The sequence below is a fragment of the Aspergillus welwitschiae genome (assembly GCF_003344945.1).
Source record: "Aspergillus welwitschiae strain CBS 139.54b unplaced genomic scaffold BDQ94scaffold_33, whole genome shotgun sequence".
NCBI classification, from domain to species: domain Eukaryota; kingdom Fungi; phylum Ascomycota; class Eurotiomycetes; order Eurotiales; family Aspergillaceae; genus Aspergillus; species Aspergillus welwitschiae.
In genome coordinates, this window is record NW_020798727.1 from 141,550 (window position 1) to 163,966 (window position 22,417).

At 47.6% G+C, this 22,417-nt stretch overlaps 10 protein-coding genes across 10 annotated transcripts; 7 read left to right on the forward strand and 3 right to left on the reverse strand.

The window, feature by feature from the left end:
* Positions 1–590: 590 nt before the first annotated feature.
* On the reverse strand, positions 591–4,003 carry BDQ94DRAFT_173394 (uncharacterized protein; the record flags this gene model as incomplete). Its single annotated transcript, XM_026772138.1, has 11 exons — positions 591–932; positions 989–2,334; positions 2,381–2,554; positions 2,601–2,829; positions 2,884–3,137; positions 3,189–3,258; positions 3,321–3,497; positions 3,553–3,635; positions 3,697–3,732; positions 3,779–3,883; positions 3,928–4,003. The coding sequence occupies 11 exons, from the start codon at positions 4,001–4,003 to the stop codon at positions 591–593; spliced, it is 2,892 nt and encodes a 963-aa protein (XP_026622924.1).
* Positions 4,004–6,977: 2,974 nt separating this feature from the next.
* BDQ94DRAFT_149676 (uncharacterized protein) lies at positions 6,978–7,658 on the reverse strand. The gene has a single exon (XM_026767433.1). The coding sequence runs from the start codon at positions 7,466–7,468 to the stop codon at positions 7,106–7,108; it is 363 nt and encodes a 120-aa protein (XP_026622925.1). The 5' UTR covers positions 7,469–7,658; the 3' UTR covers positions 6,978–7,105.
* A 390-nt stretch (positions 7,659–8,048) lies between these two features.
* Positions 8,049–8,945, forward strand: BDQ94DRAFT_161683 (uncharacterized protein; the record flags this gene model as incomplete). The annotated part of the gene is made up of 4 exons (XM_026769414.1): positions 8,049–8,122; positions 8,222–8,463; positions 8,541–8,728; positions 8,841–8,945. 4 exons carry the CDS (start codon positions 8,049–8,051, stop codon positions 8,943–8,945), a joined length of 609 nt encoding a protein of 202 aa, XP_026622926.1.
* An 831-nt stretch (positions 8,946–9,776) lies between these two features.
* Positions 9,777–11,252, forward strand: BDQ94DRAFT_161684 (S-adenosyl-L-methionine-dependent methyltransferase; the record flags this gene model as incomplete). Its single annotated transcript, XM_026769415.1, has 3 exons — positions 9,777–10,019; positions 10,086–10,655; positions 10,722–11,252. 3 exons carry the CDS (start codon positions 9,777–9,779, stop codon positions 11,250–11,252), a joined length of 1,344 nt encoding a protein of 447 aa, XP_026622927.1.
* A 432-nt stretch (positions 11,253–11,684) lies between these two features.
* Positions 11,685–13,400, forward strand: BDQ94DRAFT_79818 (beta-lactamase superfamily domain-containing protein). The gene is made up of 3 exons (XM_026776577.1): positions 11,685–11,969; positions 12,026–12,299; positions 12,357–13,400. The coding sequence occupies exons 1-3, from the start codon at positions 11,728–11,730 to the stop codon at positions 13,092–13,094; spliced, it is 1,254 nt and encodes a 417-aa protein (XP_026622928.1). The 5' UTR covers positions 11,685–11,727; the 3' UTR covers positions 13,095–13,400.
* A 1,411-nt stretch (positions 13,401–14,811) lies between these two features.
* BDQ94DRAFT_173398 (uncharacterized protein) lies at positions 14,812–15,857 on the forward strand (the record flags this gene model as incomplete). The annotated part of the gene is made up of 3 exons (XM_026772139.1): positions 14,812–15,030; positions 15,083–15,374; positions 15,475–15,857. The coding sequence occupies 3 exons, from the start codon at positions 14,812–14,814 to the stop codon at positions 15,855–15,857; spliced, it is 894 nt and encodes a 297-aa protein (XP_026622929.1).
* Positions 15,858–16,408: 551 nt separating this feature from the next.
* BDQ94DRAFT_173399 (uncharacterized protein) lies at positions 16,409–17,612 on the forward strand (the record flags this gene model as incomplete). Its single annotated transcript, XM_026772140.1, has 4 exons — positions 16,409–16,499; positions 16,559–16,675; positions 16,736–17,412; positions 17,469–17,612. 4 exons carry the CDS (start codon positions 16,409–16,411, stop codon positions 17,610–17,612), a joined length of 1,029 nt encoding a protein of 342 aa, XP_026622930.1.
* Positions 17,613–18,964: 1,352 nt separating this feature from the next.
* Positions 18,965–19,415, forward strand: BDQ94DRAFT_173400 (uncharacterized protein; the record flags this gene model as incomplete). Its single annotated transcript, XM_026772141.1, has 2 exons — positions 18,965–19,254; positions 19,310–19,415. The coding sequence occupies 2 exons, from the start codon at positions 18,965–18,967 to the stop codon at positions 19,413–19,415; spliced, it is 396 nt and encodes a 131-aa protein (XP_026622931.1).
* Positions 19,416–20,230: 815 nt separating this feature from the next.
* On the reverse strand, positions 20,231–21,406 carry BDQ94DRAFT_161686 (uncharacterized protein; the record flags this gene model as incomplete). Its single annotated transcript, XM_026769416.1, has 1 exon — positions 20,231–21,406. One exon carries the CDS (start codon positions 21,404–21,406, stop codon positions 20,231–20,233), a length of 1,176 nt encoding a protein of 391 aa, XP_026622932.1.
* A 314-nt stretch (positions 21,407–21,720) lies between these two features.
* Positions 21,721–22,140, forward strand: BDQ94DRAFT_173402 (uncharacterized protein; the record flags this gene model as incomplete). The annotated part of the gene is made up of 1 exon (XM_026772142.1): positions 21,721–22,140. One exon carries the CDS (start codon positions 21,721–21,723, stop codon positions 22,138–22,140), a length of 420 nt encoding a protein of 139 aa, XP_026622933.1.
* Between the last annotated feature and the right edge of the window lie 277 nt (positions 22,141–22,417).

A 22,417-nucleotide genomic window follows, 5' to 3' on the forward strand; every position in this document is an offset into this window, starting at 1 on the left:
GCCTTGGGGTTATGTGCCCTCGATACCCCACGGGGTATGTCCGCTTCGGGAATCTTCCGGACTGGGCTTCTTGGGGAAACCCAGTTGCCTAACACATCGGGGAAATCCCGGAACAATATCTGGGGATTAAGAAGACTAAGCATTATTCTTTCTACTGTTTATAATATTAACATTCGACCATGGCAATATGTGATATTCTGCAGAGACTAGTATGTACGCAAATCATCAATTTAGAGACATGGTGTCAAAAGTGATAGTACCAAATCTGAGTCTTCACTGCTGAGCGACGTTTCAGGCTACGATATCAAAGACACCATAAAGCTACCTAGGATGCACCCAAACCCTCTTATTGAGAACTCTTTGTTTCTTTGTTGAATGCTATCTATCGTATTTCCACCTGGATGTAAACAAATTTACTATCTTCCAAATCTCCGCTATTCGAGACAAATCCAGCCTGAAAATCATGTGGTAGGTGTCAAATGATAACTAAACCTGAGCTTGGCATGAGGAATGGCAGAACCTGGAGGAATACCGTCGTCAAAACATATTTATTAACGCTTAGAGGCAATGTTCTGGGAAAGCCAAAGGCTTCACGAATTGTTGTCTGTGTAGCCATTCTCGCCCTCCTTGCGTCCAGAGCCAACAGCCAAGCCAAAGCGACGAAGTGAGGAACTGACGTCGCTGGGATTGATGCAGCACTCCAGAAAGGCAAGCTTTTTGGGCTCCCGCTCAGCACGTTTAAGGGCTATCATTAAGTCCGCAGTGGTTTTGATCTGCGCTGAGAACATCGGAGGATTCGAACAATTCTCCGCGAGATTGTGGTCAAAATATGGGTTGTTGTAGACGGCATGGAAAGGGCTACAGAGGCTATTTGCGAATGAGGCATAATTCCAATTCGTGTAATAGTTGTATGGCCCGTCGTGGATTGCGGTCTAGAAGTAGTAAGTCTTCCATTCGCTGTTATAGTCCCTTTCCTAACTGGACTTACCTCTATTGCGTAGCCTAGATTGTTGAATACGAAGATGATAGGGTTGAGTCTCAGGCTGATCATGGTGCTTAATTCTTGGCATGTCATGCGAAAGCTACCGTCTCCGATCATCAGTATGGCTCGTTGGTCTGGCCGGCCAAGCTGATAACCAAGGGTCGCTGGAAGGCTCCACCCGATCGAACCATACACCATCTGCATCTGGTAGTCGGCTCCCCAGGGCAATTTGATCGTTTGGGCATTGAACCAGCTATCGCCAGTGTCAGCAATGACGGAATTGTCGGATTTTATCACGTCCTGTATTCCACTGAGGATGCTGGAGAGCGACAGACTTGAGGTCTCTATGGTAGCTCGTTTGACCTTAGTAGTCTGGACGACCCCATTGGGTATCGTGATTTCTTTGTGGTGGATATCTGACTGAGCGATGAGGTTTATCAACTCGTTGAGCGGTATGCCTGCAAAGCTCTCACCACTAGGAGTCGTGACAAATCCGTCCTGAAGGTCGAGGATACGGTGAGTTTCTTTTTCCATGTCAAGGCAGCCCAGTGTGTGATAGTCAGTCCAACGACATCCAACCATGATCCATAAATCAGAGGCCTTGAATGTTTTGTGACATTTTTGCTCGCTTGCGCTGGACCAAAATGTGCCTAGGAAATGGTGATGGTCCTCAGGCACAAGGGACTTAGCGTCAGGTTGGACTAAAACTGGACAACCGAGTTTATCGATGAGAGAGACCAACATATCAGGATGAAGAGCTTGGCGCGCATGGGCCCCAACCAGTAAAACCGGTTTCTTCACTGCATTCCAACATTGTATGATTGCATCAACAATGTTGAGGGCGTGGCTCATCTCGAATCGCCTGGAAAGATTGATCAGGAGGGAACCAGGAGATTCGCAAGGCTCCTGGGCAATGTCCGTAGGAATCTCAATGTACACTGGACGTGATGCTTCCAAACAGCAGCGAATCGCATTATCAAGAGCCTCCGCAGGTTCATGTTCGCTTGTTATGCGCACCGACAATGCCGTAACTTCTTTGAACATTCGTAAGGCTTGGTCTTTGTTCTTAGTGCCTAACGTATGGTGGACCAATCGCTCCTCTTTGAATGTTTTCTGGGGCGGACAGCCGGATATGACCACTACCCTCAAAGCTTCCGAATAGGCACCAGCAATGGCGTTAATCAAAGAAAGTCCACCCACCATGAAAGTTATGAAAACCACAGCGACTTTCCCCGGCGAAGATCGAGCGTAACCGTCTGCAGCATAGCCGGCGTTTAACTCAGTGCAGCATCCAATCATGCGTATGGACCGATTCTTCAGTATTTCGTCAAGTAAGCCCAGGTTGAAGTCGCCTATTAAAGTAAGTATATGCGCCTGACCTAGCTCTCTCCGACTTACCAGGTACTGCAAAACAATCCGTAACTCCCAGCTCCTCCAACCGGTACGCCAACCTAGTTCCGACATTGAACTCGTCTGGACGGAACTGCGGCTGCAATTGTGGAGTTAGACTGACAGGAGACGATATGACTTCATCGCCAGAAATGCGAAGAACAGCCCTCCCTTCCATTTCTCCTATATAGAGTGAGCATATATCCTTTGGGATAAACGGATTTCATACCCTTGTCCATTCGCTCATACACCTTTGGCAGTTCGCGGGCATCAAGTAACTTGTAAGGCGCGATAATCCCTGAGCGAGAGGCAATCTCCAGTGCTGCTTCTGTCTCGTAACGATTCCCTACGTAGCTTCCTTTTATAGTGATATTACGAAGGACGATCGTAAAGATGTCTGCGTTCATACACCCGGGCGGCAAGCCGACAGCGACAATAGTACCCCTCGGTCTTACATACTGCATTGACTCTGATTAGCCTTCGGGGAAGTTGTATTTGTGAGTGGGGCGTACATGAATAGCTTCATCAAACGGCTTTGTTGTTGAGCTGACGACGATGACGGCATTTGGACCCCCTTGGGTAATTTCTTTGACCTCTTCAATAAGGCTAGGTGAAGCTTTATAGTCGACAAAGCAGTCGACGCCCAAATTCTTGATGCACATTTTCCTTTTCGATTCGCCCGCGGAGATCGCCAGAACGCGGTATCCGCATGCTTTTGCAAACTGGCACGCCAACGTACCAAGACCCCCTCCTGCTCCTGCAATTGCTGGGACAGGTTAATAAAATTGAACTATTGCCCACAAAGAGGACTCCATACCGACTGATTCTCCTGGCTTGAGACTGCACTCCTTAAGTGCTTTGTATACCGTTAGACCAGCACACAGTATCTTGACAAGTGAGTTCGAGCGAAAACAACAAGTTAATGAAGCATCTCTGCACTTGTACATACGGGAGCAGCCTGATCGAGAGGGATATCCGGTGGTATACGAACTGCGTTCTCGGCTTTGCATACGCAGTACTGCTGAAAGGTTCCATCGACAGTATATCCCGAAAGTTGGATATGTGGACATAGTGGTTGGGAATCACGAGAGCAGAATTCGCAGGATCCGCAGGTCCTGTTCACCCACTAATGCAATGCCTAAGCATACCCCTTCGGATGAATATCAATCTGGGGGCCATACCTGTACACCAACTCTGTCGCCGATGGATATATCTGTAACATCCTCACCGAGCGCCACGACTATGCCGGCTCCCTCGTGCCCGCCTTTGGAGAAGGTAAGTCATATGAACAATGTGCGTCAGAGAAGACTGATTGCTTAACACACCAACAAGATTGTCCTTCGGCTTAACAGGCCAGTGTTCTTTAGTTTGTTAGCACTTCATCGCCAGGCCGATAACTTCACAAACCTTTCCACGCGTGGAAGTCCGTATGACAGACGCCCGAGAACAAGATTTTGACCAATATCTCATCGGCAGAATATATAGGAACTTTGATCGTGGCAAACTCAAGTCCTGGAAATATTTAGCCGAGCACTCCCCAGACGGTTCCTACTCACCGTCTCCGTGTGACTTAGAAACATATGCCCTTTGGAAGGCTGGGACTTCCAAAGCCCCTGAAATTGCTGGCGACATTATTGTATTGCGTTAGGAGCTTCAAGGTAGTGTTCTGAATTGCGACCTTCATGCAATTCATTGAGGTTGCCGCATTCTAAATGCCTAGTAATATCTCATTCCAGCATTTGAACGTAAACCCCCACTTATAAGAACTATAGTTATGGGATATTCTTTTGGCCAGAAGCGCCACTCTCCTTACCTCCGATCCAAACTCTATGTATCACCTCGATTGTGATCAAGATACTGAGCAGTTTGGGTTTGGGATGCGTCGTCATAGATTATGTGTCCGATCAGCGATACTGTCGAATTGAGAGCAATGCAGCTGGTTGTAGCCTCGGAAGCTCACTAATTCGATTTTGTTGGATAATGTAAGGGGACCCCTACAGCCGAAAGATGCTAAACACGAGCTAACACCTAGTAAAACTGCACGTAAGACTATCAGCGATTTGTGGCAAACGCTCAAGATGACTGTCGGTAAATGCAGGACTCCCAGTTTGGTATCTGGTTGTAGCGGACGGATCATCTTCTCAGTAAAGGATTACACAACATCCAATGCAAGCTGTTAGGGAAGCCAAGTGAGTTACGTTATCTGCTTTGGTTACACAGGGGTAAAACCCGTCCATAACAGATGTGCACACTGTGAACCTTGCCAACTGAGAGGTACTAGCTTATATTCTCCTACTGGACAGCATCCATGGGCAGTACACTGGAGGGAACTAGAGAAGTCATTTATAGTGGAATATGATGCCATATGCACGCCTATGATACAAAGCAACACATATAGCCAAGCAGGGTTCGCTATTGCGTCTTTCTTAGCATTATTACTTACAGCTTCGGATGCTGCTGTCCATGGCTTCCATATCGCAAGTTTTCAATCACTTGGATATCCTAGTTTTTGACTCGCCCATAAAATCGGCTTCATCGTAGGTACACCCCATGCACCCCTTACCTTAGCATTTATCACTCTTAGATGTGTGTATTGGACGAAGGAAATGTAGGGTATGATCTGCGTCTACAACTCATGAGTCGATTTTTACAGGCCACAAATTATGATCACATCATGTACATGCACTATAAGGCTTCCTCTCCCAATATTAATGATCTCTTGGCATCGTTAGGTGATCGGTCTGCAAGGGGTGAAAAAGAATTTCGGCGACTCTCTTGGATAGGTCGAAACGGGTCGTTTCACAGGGTCGTAACTTCCAAGGGATGTCTCCCGCGCGGAACATTTTTAAACTTTGTTACGGACCATTTCTGAATATAGTAGACTATGCGAGATACGCTTTTGGCTGCGATCTCATCATTGGTCTGTTCGCTTCTCCGGAATTAGTAGGTGGGGACGTGGACATGTCTATAGTATTTGTTACGTATCCCTAATGACAACGTGTTCGGTCAAATCATTACCTCCAAGGATATGCTTCCAGTTACACGTGATAATATCATCAAGTCATGCTCTTTATAAGCGGTTGTAATGCCAGCCAACCAGATAAACTAAGCCATTGACCACGCGCAGCCTCATCTCATCATGCAAGCGTGTATCAATCCATGAGAAATGTGACCACCCTTGAGCTTGGACAAAGAATTATTCTCTACTAATAGGCAGAGCGCTGGGGGGTTAAGTGTGAAACGCATCAAAAGAGAGGGCCGCGGGGCTCATGATGTCGCGTTACCTGCGTCATACAATATGAGAGGTGAGTCTAGTCTATCAAGGCACCATTACTTGCCCCCGTATCCTACGTGACGAGACTGTGCTTGAAAAATGCTGCAATAGTCCCTGCAACCTGGGCATCCAGTGCTCTTATCTGCTCCTCCTTGATGGATGAAGCAGAACCCGGTAGGTTTAGCAGATTTCGTAGCCAGACACTCCTTCTGATAAGCCTCCTGTGGAAATGGCAACTACCAAGGCTACCAAAAAGAGCTTGATCTCATCTCCATTTTCAATGTAGTCATTTCGAAACCTCAGACGCTAGTATAGGCTCATATGAATGACCGGCAACTGCACACGGTGTGTATATGGGCAGCCTTTAGTCTGCTGCTTTTCCTGTTGTCTTCTCCATAATACCGGTCAAATGATCCATATCCTAACTATAGGCCGGTTTCTGTACGGAAGTTTGGGGCAAGATCTCTGAAATGACTGAGTGGCGAAATGCATTGCTGCACTTGATACTACCTCTGGATCTGACTCGAACATAGAGGGCTAGGTGTAGCTTGTGATTGAATACAGTTCGGTCAGAGATGTTATGGTCTATACGCACTCATCTTTGCGCCAAACATCTCAGAAGACGCAGGAAAAAACGTCCCACTTTCCCGATCGAGATACCTACTTTGGCCGATCTATGCAGTGCCCTGTGGTGTAAGTCTGCAATTACAAACCTTTCCAATCATGCCGGGCTGTTTGAATTTAGTAAGCTACTTAGTACTTAGTTAGTTACTACTAAGTACTTTTAATCATTTGAATGATTAGATTTTCAGCCAATCACTTTCGACACCTTGCATAACGGTCCAAAATCATGTTCCCACGGGTATTTGGAAATAGACACGAGTCAGAAACTGTACTGCCAAACTTAGCCAAAGCTACGGTATCTCTGTGTCACCTTGATAAACGCAATTAGGCATCCGTCGTTGAGCGGAGCACGCCAGGATTTCACAAACCAGGTCGCTCTTTCCAATCTCTTCACGGGGAAATTAGTTCACGATTCATCAGTCTGACGAAGCCTATGGCATCCCAATAAGGGCGTACATCTTCTTTGCTGTTCCGAATCTGCTCGTAGAGCCGGAATGCCTCATTGGTTTCGTGATTACCCAGTCTGACAGAAATATAAGGCTTCCCCCTGGTAGTCGACATGTTCGGACGACTCTTTCTTCTACTCCAGAAAATAATTCATATATGATTCAAGAAGCGACAAACGGAAGTTACTCTATGATTGAACAGAGTAAATTGCTGAAAAGGGCTTCCGGAACATATTTTGGGTTTATGTTTATAGAAGGAATAGCTTATATTAGCGCCATGAGAATCTTAGTAATTACTGAAAATCCTGTAGAACATACTGAGCATGCATCTGCTTCAAGTTCACGCCCCTATAAGAACAATATTCATCCGATTCAGCTCGACTGCAGGAATCATCCCGAAAACGGACTGAACTGTTCCCAGGCAGCCACCCACTTCTCCTCGTCATCAAGCTCAATCATGATCATGACCTCAAGCTTTTGCTCTGGTTCATCACCCATTTTAAAATCACAAATCACCCGCGCAGCAATCTTCTTATTGTCTTGAGCAAAGAAGGGCAAGGAACTGTTGAACTTTTTGCAGTTTTGGCGGAAGAGAGTGACTTTCTCGACAGCGCGCTCAAAGTCCGTTCGGTCCCTGCCAGCTTCCAGGCGCACATAGTTGGGGTTGAATACCTCTTCACAGAATGAGCGAGCCTCGTTTGGGTTTCCGATAAAAACTTTATCCCATGTAGATTGGAATTGTTCGGGTGTCATCCTGATTGAAAGCAGGTCGTAGGGAAGATGATTAAACACGTGAAATAGTGTTTCTCGGTTTGAGTGATTTGGTGTGGATCTGGCGGGGTAAGAGCGAGAGTATTATGCTGCTTGGACTCGGGCGACTGTCTAGCGATTTATAATCCACATAAGCCGAGATAGATAGTATTTGTATAATTCACTGAGTAAATGAGTATCAAATGTGAAGAATGGTGAATACTGGGCTCTTTTCAAGGCCACTTGAAGGAAAATTAAGGCGTCCCGCGACGCCCCGTGCGGAACGACTAGACGGGATTGCCCGGAATCCAACAACTACTGTATACACAAAACCTACGGGTAGAGGCGTAAGCCTTTCACTTACGCGCGTCGATACGCGGTCAGACCACCATAGGAAAGTATATTAAAGTAGTACAGTTATCGCTGACAGCGCTCACTTCCGCAAGTTGCCCAACACTAGTACAGTTCTTTTCCGCCTGCTTATTACAATGCGCCCACCAGAATATGTTTTCCCTCGGGACTATCTTGACAACAACCGGGGCATGCAAACCATCCCCTGATTTTATTGGCTACATTGGGAATAATGGGGACAGTATCAACCTACAACATTATCTCTCGACGGAGATATTCGGATACCTCCTGCACCCAGACATACCTGTGCAGAACCCCGAATCTCAAGATCGCAGATATCGCCGCAGGAACCGAATAGGTCACCTTCGTCTTATGCGGCTTCCAGTCTTGGTACTTACACTAAAGGTTTCGTCATAGAATCGTTCTCACTGATCTAAGTGGTCGCCTTCCTCCGTCGGTACAGCTGGATGCGTTTGATTCCTTATTAGCCACCTTTCCGCCCAAACAGCCACTCCCTCGCAATGTTGGCCTGCATCAATGGGATATGGAAACGGACATTCCGAACGGGCTTGAAGGTGTATACGACATTGTAAATGTTCGCAATGTAGTGTTTGTGTTGTCGGATGAGGAGATTGAGAACATTCTCAGTAAACTCTTCAAGCTTCTTTAGTATGACCGTTCCTTCATAGTCCTCACATGTGAGACTAATTCCCCATGGTCATAGAGCCCGGAGGCTACATTCAACGGGGAGAAGTCGACATCCACTCCCTGCGCATCGACCAGATCAACGAAGAATGCAGCACCTCCGCTGTTGAGGAATTAGTACGAATTACTCGCTCCGCTCTCCCCAGATTGGTGCCTCACTGGGTTTTTGAGCTCCCGCGGTTATTCGAGAGCACTGGATCGGTGGACGTTAAAAGGGATACTCTTGAAGGCCCGGGGGATACATGGATTACATGCTCCATGAATGCGTCTTGATGGTGCACGATGTGATTGTTCGGAATACAAACAATAAGTGGGTCAGCGTTTGCAGGGGATATTGCCGGAGGTTTTGAAGGAGACTTATGATGGGGCGTTTCATGCCTGGACTAGATTGACTGTTGTTGGCAGGAAGCCTGAGTACGTATGAGAGTAAGCTTGTTATCTGGTTGTCAGGATGTTTATGTAGTATATCAGACTATAGTTGTGTTTTTGGATCTACTGTGGAGACTAGCGCAGTGCTACATAACGACAGGATAGGTAGGAATATCAGACAAATGGCAAAACGACCTCTAAGTATTGATAGTACTGCTTCGCAATTATGGATCACCATACGGATGCGAAAGAATGCTTTTCTAGATGCACACACACCCGTCGGGCTAAACAACAGCGTGTTGTGCTGCTGTAGTGCGAGGGTAATTATTGCCAGCCAAAGATTATGCTGCCATAGATCTCTCCTGACCTTAAGATGGTTTGTATTCATGTCTGTTGGGCCGTGGTCTATGTGACCTCCTCGGACAAGATGTCATGCTGCGGAAAAGTGAGGTATCACCGACATACATACCAAATGCGGAATGCAGATCAGTAGTTCTTCCAACCATGTCCCATAACAAGGTTAAAGGGTTCAGGCCTGCACGGCCCGCGTCACGCGCCCGGGTGGATGATACGAGCCGCTTACCTTTTCTTAGCATATGATGTAGCTTGGACACAGTGGATCGCAAACGATGTAAACTTTCTGGATCAATCTCAGCGATATGCTTTCTCAAAATGGACAGTGGCTTGGGTTCACAACTGGAGGGTCCCAACAGTACTGATGCGATGTCAAGGGCATCGCTCCCTATTTTGGTGTGTGGACCGGTTGCAAAGAAAGGGAGAATTCGATCTTGGGATCACTATAAAAGCTGGAATTGTTTATCATGCATCCTGAGATTCGGAATTGAAGCAAATCACTCAAGCGTTGCGTCTCCGTAACTTGCTAAATATGGCCCCATCGAAGCAGAGTATTGAGGCCCTTGGCTCTTCTGTTTCTGATCTCACAGCGTCTCTCGCCCATCAGCTAGAGGCTTTGAATCAGCCAGAACCGTCATTTGCGATCGATGCTCCAGTGTCCTTGCCTCAAAGCCCAGAAATTCAAGGCACTCGACTGAAGCTGTTGGAAACCCTGGAAACGCTCCATCACCTCGTTATCGGTCCGAGTGACTTCTGGCACTATCAGAGCATGTTTGTAAGTTTGAAAAGCAGCTGGTACCTTTTTCCTTTAGGAAGGTCCAAAGATACTAACGGGAAGTAGCTTAACCATTCACTCCTCGCCTTCGACGTGTTCAACAACTTCAACTTCTGGGATTCCGTCCCTCTGAACGGTTCAGCTAGCTACGCCGACATTGCGAAGTCAACCAACTTGCCCGAGCAGATCGTGCGACGCATCCTCAGATTAGCATTCACAATTTTTGTTTTCGCTGAGGAAGCGCCGGGCTCCGACCGCGTGGTGCACACGGCGGCATCAGCGCTCATTGTGCGCAATCCGTTCGTAAAAGCATATCTGGAACACAATATGGAGGATGTCAGACCGGCTGCTACTGTTGGGGTCGATGCTTTGAAGAAGTGGTTTGTTGGGGAATCCGAGCCTCCTGAGGATGTTGCAGCCTGCCCGATCGCACTGGCGACATATGATGGTCATCAGAGTGGTGGAGATCTGTGGCAACTTCTCGAAAATTCTGAGCGACCGGGTCAGCCAAAAGGCTTTCGAGCCAAGCGTTTTGCAGAGGCAATGCAGGGGCTTCGAATGACAAGTGGAGTTATGACCGAGTCTGTATTGAAGCAGCTCGACTGGAGTAACTTGAACGAGGCAACTGTTGTTGATGTAAGTCTCCTCGTCTCGTACTATTCGATTGGATGATAGCAGAGGCTTTATACTAATGTGACCTAGCTTGGAGGATCAGCCGGGCATATCAGCGTGATTCTTGCTGAAAACTATCCCAAGCTTGATCTTGTTGTGCAGGACCTCGCGTCGGCGCAGTCTGCCTTCGACGAAAACATTAACTCCACTCCCTATGCCTCGCGCGTCAAGTTCCAGATCCATAACTTCTTCGAACCGCAGGTACTCCCTGCAGATGTATTTCTGCTCAAGTCAGTTCTGCATGATTGGTCCGACAAATATGTGTTGCAAATTGTCCGTAACCTGCTGGACGTCCTCAAGCCAGGAAACCACTTGGTGGTTTTTGATTTTGTCATGCCGGAGGACTATGACGAGGAAACGGACTCGATGACCCCATTGCTGGTAAGGAAGTTGGTTGCATCGATGGATATGCAGATGTTTGTTGGCTGTAATTCCAAGGAGCGGAAGGTGAAGGACTGGAACGACGTTATTAAGCGAGCCGATGACCGGTTTGAGCTGAAAGAGGTTCATGTACCTCGTGGATCGCCCTTGGGACTGCTTGACTTTGTGTTTCAGGGGTAGTATGTCTTAGGAGTCGCTGATGTGAGACCGCTTGGTCCTAGCACCTATTCCGTTGTTCTTGTTCAGTTGGAGGACATTGTTGATAGAATTGAACGCATCATTCATTACTCATTCTAAATATCTTTTTAGCAAGACATAGGAGCGGATGAGGAAGACCAGAAAGCAAGCCAATATTCGTTTGTCCACATCAACCGAGAGTTCAAAGTTGTCGCCCGGGGGGAAAACAACTCTAGTTTAGTACTGAATTCACCAAGAAAATCAAGCTTCGCGCCGATTAAGTTTTGATTGGTTGGTGGCCCGGATCTGACCGGTAAAATGGGACGCCTGATACCAGCCCGAGGAGGCTTAAGCGCGAGCTCCTGCAGTCACGCCATGATAACAACATTACCACCTGACCGCTGCACATATATCCTATCCTGTATCCAGCTATCTCTTTCTTCGAGGTGGTCCATTGGGCGGATTTCGGGAAGTGGCTATGCGAAGTGTACAGTGCTTCAGTAAGACCTCCAGAATAATTACAAAAACAATGACGTCAAAAACAAAATATACCTGGACCTTCAGTGCGCCGTCCGCATCAAAAGCGGCGCCCGAGAGTGCGAACAAAAAGGACCACTGGGTGAGAGGAGAAGGGCATACCGAGGAAGTCAAGGGCTTTCGGAATCCATGGGAGAGTTCTCGCGACTTCACCTTTCCAGAATTATTCAAATCTATGATGCGGTATGCACTCTTCCCTTGGTTAACTCCAGCATTAAGCGGCTGACAAAGCTTTGCAGACACAAGTTTCTCTCAGGAAACAGTCAGAAGCCTGACACCACTCTATCGACCGTACCAGTAACGACTTCAACATTTCTCCCAGCTGCCACCTGCCCAAACTTGCTGCGTGCAACATGGCTAGGTCACGCCTGCTATTTCGTTGAATTCCCTACCGGCCTACGCGTTCTCTTCGATCCCGTGCTTGAAGATCGTTGTTCGCCGTTTTCTTGGATTGGACACAAACGATTCACGCCCCCTCCGTGCGACATATCTGATATTCCGATCATTGATTGTGTAAGACTTAATACCAATGCTCTCTTTCCGATGACGGCTGACATGTAGGTTGTGAAGGTTGTGATAAGCCACTCCCACTATGACCATCTGTCGTACCCGACAGTTCTTGAAATCCAGAAACATCACCCCTCAGTCAAATTCTGCGTACCCAAGGGTCTTAAAAAGTGGTTTGTGGATTGCGGCATAGAGAACGCCATTGAGCTGGATTGGTGGGAGGATGTCAGTCTCAAGTTGGCTTATACGACCGATGATAATGCCCCTTCTGTCCCATCCCAGGACGACTTCATAGCTTCAGCAACGATATCATGTCTACCATGTCAACATACATCCGCACGCACCCCCTTCGACAAAGCAACGACATTATGGGGCTCCTGGTCTGTTTCCTCTGGCGGCAAGTCGGTCTACTTCGCAGGAGATACGGGTTATCGATCTGTTCCCTATGTGCCTAAGGAGATTGATGACTGGGGAGCAGACTATGCTGATCTACCGGTCTGTGCGGCATTTAAAGAGATTGGAGAGTTCCGTGGCCCGTTCGATCTCGGGCTCATTCCGATTGGAGCGTATAGACCACGACATGTTTTGAGCACCGTTCATTCAAATCCATATGATGCTGTGGAGATTTTCAAGGATACGAGGTGTAAAAAAGCTATTGGGATTCATTGGGGCACTTGGGCTGTTGCGGAGGAGGATGTAATGGAACCGCCGAGTCTTTTGAAGGATGCGCTAGTTAAGAGCGGTCTACCTGAAACGGGTGTGTTTGATGTATGTGGCATTGGTGAGAGCAGGGAATTTTAAGATGAGCTGGTCTGAGGGGTGGCGCTTTATATTTTGGTTCTTTGATTTGCAACGTATTACTCTGAGCTGGCGAGTAAGCATCAGTTGTGTGCTAAGTCCTTGCACAAAGGTCAATCGTGAATTGACCTAAGAGACATGAGCAGAGATTGGAGAGACATCCACAAAATTGACTAGCCTGAGCCTAGTATACGTATATGTATAGTAGCTTCTAGTAATATTTCTATCATTGCACAGATTTGCTTGTACCTCGTGACAAAAATCAAAGCAATGAATTGATCGTCCAACTCACTGTTGGTGTATAAATCCTCAAAAATAGTTTATTTTCCCGGAACAAAGACTGCTGAGAAGTTATACTCTTCTTGATCTCGGTAAGGCATGCCTTGCATTTGTAAGATTTATATTATTGGGCACTTGCGTCAAGTTTGACACAGAGCTGGTTAAGTACTGGACAACGGCAACGGTGATACAAGAATTGACTGGGGTCCAAATCATCTCAGCCTTGAGCTAGTAGCGTCCTGTTCGTGTATCCACAGCCTATATGAGGTATTTTGCCAACAGTTAACGGCACAATCTGTCTTGATGCTACAAGTGGCTCCTAGACATAACACAAGCATGTATAGGATACACTAGCAGGAGGCTTTTATATGAAGGGGGCACATATTATTCACCCTTAGTAAGATGCTATCCGGTGGTAAGCGCATACTAGTGTTCACCTATGAGAAATAATTGACGCAGCGTGTGGCACTGAAAGCCAATCATTTCGTCATGACAGCAACAATACTGTTGGACGCACAACTTGAAAAAAAGTATAAGCGTCCTTCATTTAGGATGATATTACTATTAAACCAGTAGTGGGTTCCTCGCTATCATTCAGAGTCAATTGACCCAATGGTGCAAAGTCTTCGGTTGTCTCGGAATTTGGCCAATTTAGATGAACATCACGTACCAGATTCCCTTGTTTTTTGCAGCGCTATGGTAGGATTACTATGTTTCCGGCCCCAATGGGTCCATCCAACTTCCCATCGACATCCGGCTTCTCGTACCTGGCTGGCCCGAGGATCGCGAGAAGACGCAGAACTAAAAGCACGCATAACTTATTTTGCAAACACAAAAAGTGTCAGTACATTGCGAGAGCCACAGATTGATCAAGCATCTGGGCGTGTTGCCATTTGGATGATCTTGTTATGTTTGGCTACAGGTCCGAGCTTGCCGGTGCTGCTCAGGAGTGGCCCCCAACGCAGGATTAACTAATGAATAGTGTGGCATACCAAGAAGGAACAAGCTTTAATATACGAAACGGTGTCCTGCCACAATTGGCAAGGTAATGCAAGACCCTCCTCCGTAGGGCAGAGTCAGGCTGAAAGCCTGCTATGACAAGCTGAAATTGGCCCCAATCCTTCAGTCAGTTCTGGTTTAGTTCGACCCTGATCAGTCTGATTCAGCCATGCCCCCAACTTGCTTCCTCAATTGACCTTTACACTTAAATTAGTTGAGATTTGACATTTTTGACAGTTCCAACTATCTATTAAAATGTATAAATACCGGTCACACCTCTGCTCGTCATTATAGTACATGCTCATCCCACACATCCATTCCTTATTCTTCCATCCATTCATTCATTCAAATTCTTGCTTGTCACTCGTTTTTCCTTCACTAACTTCAATCGCTTCTTATTATTATTATTTTTGATTGTCTTCTTAGTCAAGTGTTTCACAAAATGTGGTCCAAATCCATCCCCGCCCAAACTGGGATCGCATGGATCACCTTACTCCTGGCATCCGGCACCTCGGCCGCTGCCGTACCTATCAGTCAGGCTGAGCAGGTCTCAGTCACACCCTCCTTTGTAGCTGATCTCGCAGCGAACACCCACATCTCTACCACGGCAGCTGATGGCAAGGAGATATCTGTCCCGGTTGTGGGAGGCCCTGAGTGCTGGGTACGTAGCGATGGTATCTAACGCTGACCGTCTGTATCTGATCATGTCATAGTTCTGCCCCGAGGATGATCAAAACAAGACCACCGGCGGATGGGCTTTGCTGGGCATCACCGGTGCAGGTACCTATCGTCCTACTGCCGTCTCTGAGTTCTCCGAGTCGGTTCCTATCATCACTGTTTCAGAAGATGGTGATCCTACCTATGTTCCTTCTAAGACGGCCAGCGACGCGCCGACGGAGGTCAAGCGGGCGTCGACGCCCACTATGACTCACGAGACATATAAGGTCTTGGAGGAGGCTCTGAAAGCGACCCCAGTCGTGGGCGATGGCTACGCCCTTAAGCTGAGTGCGCACTTACCCTTATCCCCATGCGGTCAAACCTTCTATGTAATGTTCCATATAGTATGAGATTGTTGTAGCTGACTGCAACCCTTCAACCTCTTCAGAATCCGTCTTGACGAAAATTCTCGGATACAACTGGCCTGATCACTACCTCCTGGTCACCGGCTATGTTACCGAGGAACTGGGTGAGACCGGTAGCTACGACCTTAAATTTGAGGCCAATTGCTTTGATATTGCTCGTCGTGGTGAAGATGGTAAGGAAATTTACTTCAACAAGAGGTGTGGAGACGCTTCTACGGACTGGTACAAGCGAGAGAAGCCGTCCGAATACGAGGTTCTGGGGAAGATCAAGAAAGGGGTGACGAAGGAAAAGATAGATGAGTATGGCGAAGAGATTGCAAAGGAGATGAACAAGAAGGGGTATAATACTTATACTAACAACTGTCGGGACTTCGTTAAGAAGTTGTATGCTAAGATCAAGGCTTAATTGGTGTGGACCTGGCCTCTCAGCCACAGCAGGTTGGAGTCAAGACAGCGGGGATCGACATACTGCCGGGCGTGCTCGATGCGAAATTGGGAAGTGAAATTCCATGTTTCGCATATGCTCCCATTTCGGTCTTTAAATAGTCGATGTACTTCCTTTCTATATGATCATTCTGAAAAGTTATTTAGTGTACTCAGAACGTCTTTCTCTGTAGATATATAATTCGACCTGTACGGCACGAAAACTTGCTTCTTGGAATCATTTAACGTGGATAACGCGAGTCCCATTGTTATCTCTTGTAATCGGGTGCCTATATTTTAGTATCTGCCCTCCCATGTTGCCATTGAAATACTAGACGAGATCTGCCAGCCTAGTTGATAGATCGCCACCACATGCTCGTGTGCCCAATACTCGGCCCCCAAGAGATGACTCCTTGGCCCCCAATCGGATCAAGGCAACAGCTTAAACGTTTCCGCCAGCCCCCGCGAGGGCAGTCCGTCGATCTCATTATTACATGCCCTCTCTGTAGTAATGAGAAAAATCAAAATTTCAAGATGACTGCTATACTGAGCAACATCCTTGACCGGTCCCTGGCCCGAAGCCACCGGAAGAAGGTGGACAGTTATCTCCGAGATGTTACTACAGGTAAGCTGGACAATAAAGAGAGAAGGTGTCTGGGACAGATCTTGACCTAAACATACTAGAGTCTGTTCTCCAGGGCTTGAGCAATACCATCGTAATTCGAGATCGTGCAACCGCCATCTCGCCGCAAGCTATTTTCGACGCGTCCTGTATCCGTGACACACCTCAAGAAAAGCCATGTCAGTCGCAATCCACTCAAAAAAGAAAAGAATCATTCAAGGACTAATAACTTTGATTAGACTGGACAAGGGTAAGCCTTGAGAACCACCTTGCGAAAACCCACTCAGAAATTACCTTTCCGGACAGAGCTATCGATGTTCTATGGTCGTCCTTCTACTTCTATGCCTACCACCCCTTCCCACGTCCGGACGTTGATCAGGGAAAGCTGGAATTCTCTGCCTTTGAGCGAGCAGTAGCCATACTCGCTCTGCAAGGCGACAAGCGTCTTGGAAGCGTGGAGAATGGATTCGGTAACCATTGGCGACCTGATCGGTCCTATACCCGCGAACTGCACCAGCATCGGATTCTTCGCAGCATCTGTCGTATAAGCGGATCAAAGCTCACTACAAATGACCCACACATGTTGGAGGATGTGGTAGATGTGTTGTTCACCACGCATCCGTATAGCATGAAATACCCTACGGATCCTGCAACGTTGACCCCAGTGGCAGAACGTCTCCTTCGGGGTAAAGTGCCGAATCATCAGTTGATGGCTGAGGACTTGAGCGCTTTGCTATCTCTGTTCATTAGGCTGAGACAGCACGAACTGACCTGGAATAGGGGAATTCAGTACGGCTTTTTCGAGGAAGCTAGTTCAGTGACCGAAGATCTGTCGAGGACACTGGTCCAGTCATCCCACGATGAGCCGCCAGATATGTTACACCCGGAAGCTGCGCTTCGAGTTTCGAAAGCCCTGGTAAGTGTGTATCCGCTTGAATGTGCCTAGGTGCTGATACCTCCATGTTGTACCAGTCAAATCTCGAATGGAAATTCCATGAGCTGTGGGCAACAATATCTCAGCCTCCTATGCTTAGAAGCAGTCCCGTACTCGGACCGACGTCGGAAGACACTGGCGAGTATCCTTCGAACAGCATCATTATTCATCCCGGCATTTGACCGTCACGAATAGCCCAAGTTGGCACAAACATTCGAGAGCATATATGACTCGTCACTCGATAAATCAACTCACGGCTTTGACCTGTCCCGAAAGTTCGACCAGATCGCACAGATTGGACCAAGCCTTGTCCTGTTCCTAGGCAAGGATACCCACAGCTCTGAGCCCGCTGTTAGAGGTAGTCTTACAAGGGAATAAGAAAGAGAGGACGGGAATGAGGATAGTTCAGGCGGTTCTACAGGCGATCAGATTATATCTTTTATCATCGGTCATGTTGCTGTCTATCTAGTCAGCACGAAGTGTGGGCTAGAAGAACGAGAGTGAACTATCAGGATACATACTAGCAGCAGATCTCGTCGGTCGCGGCTGCCCGCACACTATGAGTACCAATCGAGAAAGCATCCTAGCAGCTCATGTTGAACGCACGATTCCGTAGCCTCCATATACCATGAAGTTTGCTTCTAATTTTGAAGAGTAACTGAATTCGGGAGAACTACCTTACCTTGGTACTATAGTGCAGAAAGATCTCTATTGTCTGCATACTCTTTCACTGAATTCGTTCTCGTGAATATAGACAGCATCATGGGCTGTGCATGTATGTATGTGAAAGCAGTTTAGCTATTGAATGTGTGTGTGGCTCTGAAGGGAATCGGCCAAGATGTGAATCTGCCCACGTTTCGAAAAATGGTATAAAACCACCCACCCGGTCCCCTTCTCCAGGTTTACCTTCCCTCTACCCCAACACTTCCTTCCCCAGTTGGCTGCAAAGACAATGATCCCCTCCCTACGCAGCTCACTTCTTGCTATCACTAAGGTTGAAATCCTTTCAAGAAATAAAGAAATCGAAGAAAGAGGACGGTTAACGCAAAGAAGGCGGTCATTGAAAGTGGCGAATATCTTATTGGAAGCTTCTCTATTCCATATGTAGAGAAGACTGGCCCGGTTTCGTCAAGTCAGGAGCGCTCTTCCATCTCAGTATTGTCAGAAAGCCTCAAAAACTGGGTTCCAGTAGCAAGGAAGAATGTACTTTCTAAGGGTTATTCTGGCCTAAGCCAAAAATAAATAAGAGGCCCATTCGAGGATTCCAAGAAACATATCAGCCTCAAAAACGTCTGATCGGTGGCTGAAATCCTGGTCACAAAACTCTCCTGAGACACCAAAATATCTCTACATCGTCTAACACCCGGAGTTAGTTGGGACGGTTAGCGAGACTTATTCCAATTGGCCAGGCTCATGGATGCCTGCTCTACGGTACCAAAATCGCCTCTTATTTTTGTCACCTTAACGCCATACACAAATTCTGATGATAAACAGGATGAAGGCAAGGCGGGAGCAATGGAGGAAAGCATCGTCAATGCCGCTTTTGTGCACTTCTCAGAGGCAAAAGCAGCTCTCATTGACCTGCAAAGCCTTCGAGTTTACACCATTACGCTTTTGGTTCGAGTCAGTGTTCTCTGCGTGTGCTTTCACAGCCTTGACAGACAATGTGTTGTGGAAGAAGGATGACGGGCAGATTCGAGCAATTGTTGAAGTCAAGAAGGCCACGAGGGCTGACCTGAAGGACAGTCTCCTGATGCAGGAAGCTTCGGAGATGGTTGGCTGGCTGAAGGACTCCAAGCCATGGATTGAGTTCTACAACGGCCAGTAAGTGAAAGATATATTATATCAGCAAATACGAAATGCTAATCATGTTTAGTAGGTTCCTCCTCGCCGAGCATAGTAATGAGGCATGGATCTGTGTGGAAAGCCCACTTGGGGATATTTCCAGCCTCTCGCGGAGACAGATCCCGAGTATGCCTTTCTAGAGATCCAAACGTTCGAGCAGGGCAGAGAAGAGCACATCCGTCTAATCTTATTTTAATATTGTTGAAGGCAGTGGCACCCTCACTTACAGATATACAGCTCCGTCCGCTTGCCACCATATAACACCATATATGTGAATACTGTATAATTAACAGCATCGTAGGCTCATGTGCGTGATCAACAGCATAAGTCGAACTTGATTACATATATTCTCATAACGTGAAATGTTGGGTTTACTTTGAGGCCAGGAATGTCGGCAAATAATTTCCTTGTGATGATCCTCTCTATATTCCCCGTATGTATGCCTTGCGGAGGCACATGGTCTCTATGTTTACTATCAGCTGGGGTTAGTTCGCGAACAGTAGCCTTCATAATTCTAACCATACTCATGATGTTCCCATTGGCCCTTCCATAGTGAGACTAGTGTTACATGATAAGGACCTGGTCAGAGAGATGACTCTGGGGTTATGAATACCAGTCTTGAATTGCTGGCTCGGGCCAAATGATCTCTCACCCTTCGGCTTTGTAATAGATAGAAATTCTAACGATACAGCATATTGTAGAACAAACATTCTATACTACTAGTCATCCATTGTGAATGGCATCGCATGCTGTTCTAGGTCGACACTTTGCCCTTCTCTTGGAAGTGGACGTCGGATACTGTCGCACTCAAAAACGTTCCCTATGCACCTCAAAGCTCATTACTGTCCGAAAGCTGACCGTGCGTTCCCGTAGGGACTTTTAACAACGGAAGCTGGGGTACAACTTGCTGGTGAACAAAATCTGCAAGCATCTTTCCGAACTTCCCATCGGAGACTTAGGCCGCCCTTCCTATAGAGCCCGCCGTGTCACCCTGACCGACGGAAGGGAACGGCATTGCATTCCATCGCACTCGACGCAAATGCCTTGCAGGATCTTTGATGCCATCCCGCCCATGAAGCCATCTGTGGTTGTCCAGTATGATAATTGACTGTTCGGGTAAGTCTGTCTTCGTCAGGTATACCGTTGACTGAGGACTTTTCGCCAACTGGTTCAAGGCAACCTTCAGCTCCTGTAATGCTGCCGCAGCCTTGGGGTTCGTTGGCTCTATCAGGTCCTCTCGAAACCTCATTACCAGCGATTGATCAATCTGGTCTACCCCAAGAATGCTTCCTTGGATGTGGTGTTCATCAGGCTGTTTAACAAACTCAGGAGGAATAGTGATTCTGAACTGCGGTTCGAATAGAGCTTTCAGTACAGCCGGGGACAGGTGATGTGAGAGATCAGCGATTTTCATGAGAGACAGGGTACCCCCGCCATAGCGATCAGGCCGGAGAACCTGAAGTGCAACGTATCTCGGGGGTGCGCTCTCATAGGTACAGTCTGTGTGCCACGAAAACCCTTGCATGGTTTCTGATCGCGCGAGAGGCAATTGCGTCTCTAGTCCAGTAGGACTGGGGCGAACTTCCCAGAACCAACCTCGGGAAGCGCTGTGGGTTGTAGGAGGTCCATGCCCGTGATGAGCGCAAAGACTAAGTATCAAGCGTTCCAGGTATCGGCTTTCGTCATCGGGAAATTGAAGACCAATCTTGAGAGCGCCGCTGGCTTGGAGATGATGGTGGATGTCCCCCATATGGGAACGTCGCTGGGAGTCGAGCATCTCGCGAGCCACCACACAAGGTATACCTGGGGCGACTTTGGTCGCGAATCCACGGTGTAGGGTATGATGCTCAGGCAGATGTCTCCTGGAGACACACCTTCCAGCCCTTAAAGTATCAAGTACAAGTTGAACCCTCCTCATCACGGCGAATATCGGCTTTGAACAACCAGAGGAACGTAGGAAAAGAGTTAGAACTGGCGGACGAGGACCTCTGATAATATATCCCACGTTGAATATAACGTTGTTAGCTTGTGCAAACCAAATTGCCAAGTCTCTCCGGAGTAAGGTCCGCGCTGTGATATCGGGCCTTCGAAATGGGGTGACCGCGAGGTGATCCTGAAAGGGAAGGCTCATGTTACATTCCAGAAGAGGCAAGCTCAGGCTGACGGGACTACATCTTGCAGCCGACAACTGAAAACAGCGCAGACTAGGCGAGTATAACTAGCTATTATAGCTACTGGAAAGCCTCATATTGAGTAATTGGGTGAGCCTGATCGCAGTTATTATGGGTAAAGGCCGAGGCACCAGTCTCGCACGGAGCACTTCGCGAGTCCTGAGCGCGAATGAGCAGCAGGTCAGAACACTGTATATCATAACATCAGCCCTCTAATTCAGAAACTGTGTGGAGTGCTACCTCATATAGGCGGAGTCAGACACACCACTGAACAATGGCAATGGCACTCAATATCCGGTGCTATGTCAATCTCGAACAGGAGATGAACAGCATGCAGCGCATACTCTCATTCGCGACGACTACTCCAACAGAACGCGACACTAAAATGGACCCAAGTCTACCGGAAGCATGTTCACAGGAGGAACCACTCGAATTCTCCGGCCTGGTCGTCCACCATGCCTCCTATCTGCCCCCTGTGCTGAAGCGAATAAGCTTCTCAATCGCCCTCAATACTCGCGTTGACGCAATAGGTCGTACAGGAGTGGGCAAATCATCCCTCCTGCTAGCACTCTTTCGCTTCCTCGAAGCATGTCACGGCCAGATCTCAATCGATGGAATAGGCACCTCACAAGTGCCGGTCGCCCGGCTCCGTAATCGACTGGCCATTATCCCGCAATATCTAGTTCTCTTCTGAGGTACCGTCCGATCAAACATAGATACCTAGAACCATTCGACGGGTACAATGACACCGTCCTCCTCGAAGCTCTCCAAGCAATCGGGTGGTGACACTACCCTACTTCCTCTTCTGATTCCGATATCCCAACTACCAACGATACATCAACCTTATAGGAAACCACCCCTGTCTTTCCCGACTTAACTTTCTCCCAATACTTCTAACCCAACTTATCTTCCACCGCGGCGAAACCTTCCCCGCGGGCAAAGGCAACTCCTCTAACTCGCTCGCGTCATTA

What these genes read in the sequence shown, in the direction of transcription:
- BDQ94DRAFT_149676 (XM_026767433.1), bottom strand. Translation starts at nt 7,468, where the DNA reads ATGACACCCGAACAATTCCAATCTACATGGGATAAAGTTTTTATCGGA.
- BDQ94DRAFT_79818 (XM_026776577.1), top strand. Translation starts at nt 11,728, where the DNA reads ATGCGAAGTGTACAGTGCTTCAGTAAGACCTCCAGAATAATTACAAAA. An exon ending in TTATTCAAATCTATGATGCG is followed by an intron (nt 11,970 to 12,025) that starts GTATGCACTCTT and finishes AAAGCTTTGCAG; the next exon opens with ACACAAGTTTCTCTCAGGAA. An exon ending in ATATTCCGATCATTGATTGT is followed by an intron (nt 12,300 to 12,356) that starts GTAAGACTTAAT and finishes TAGGTTGTGAAG; the next exon opens with GTTGTGATAAGCCACTCCCA.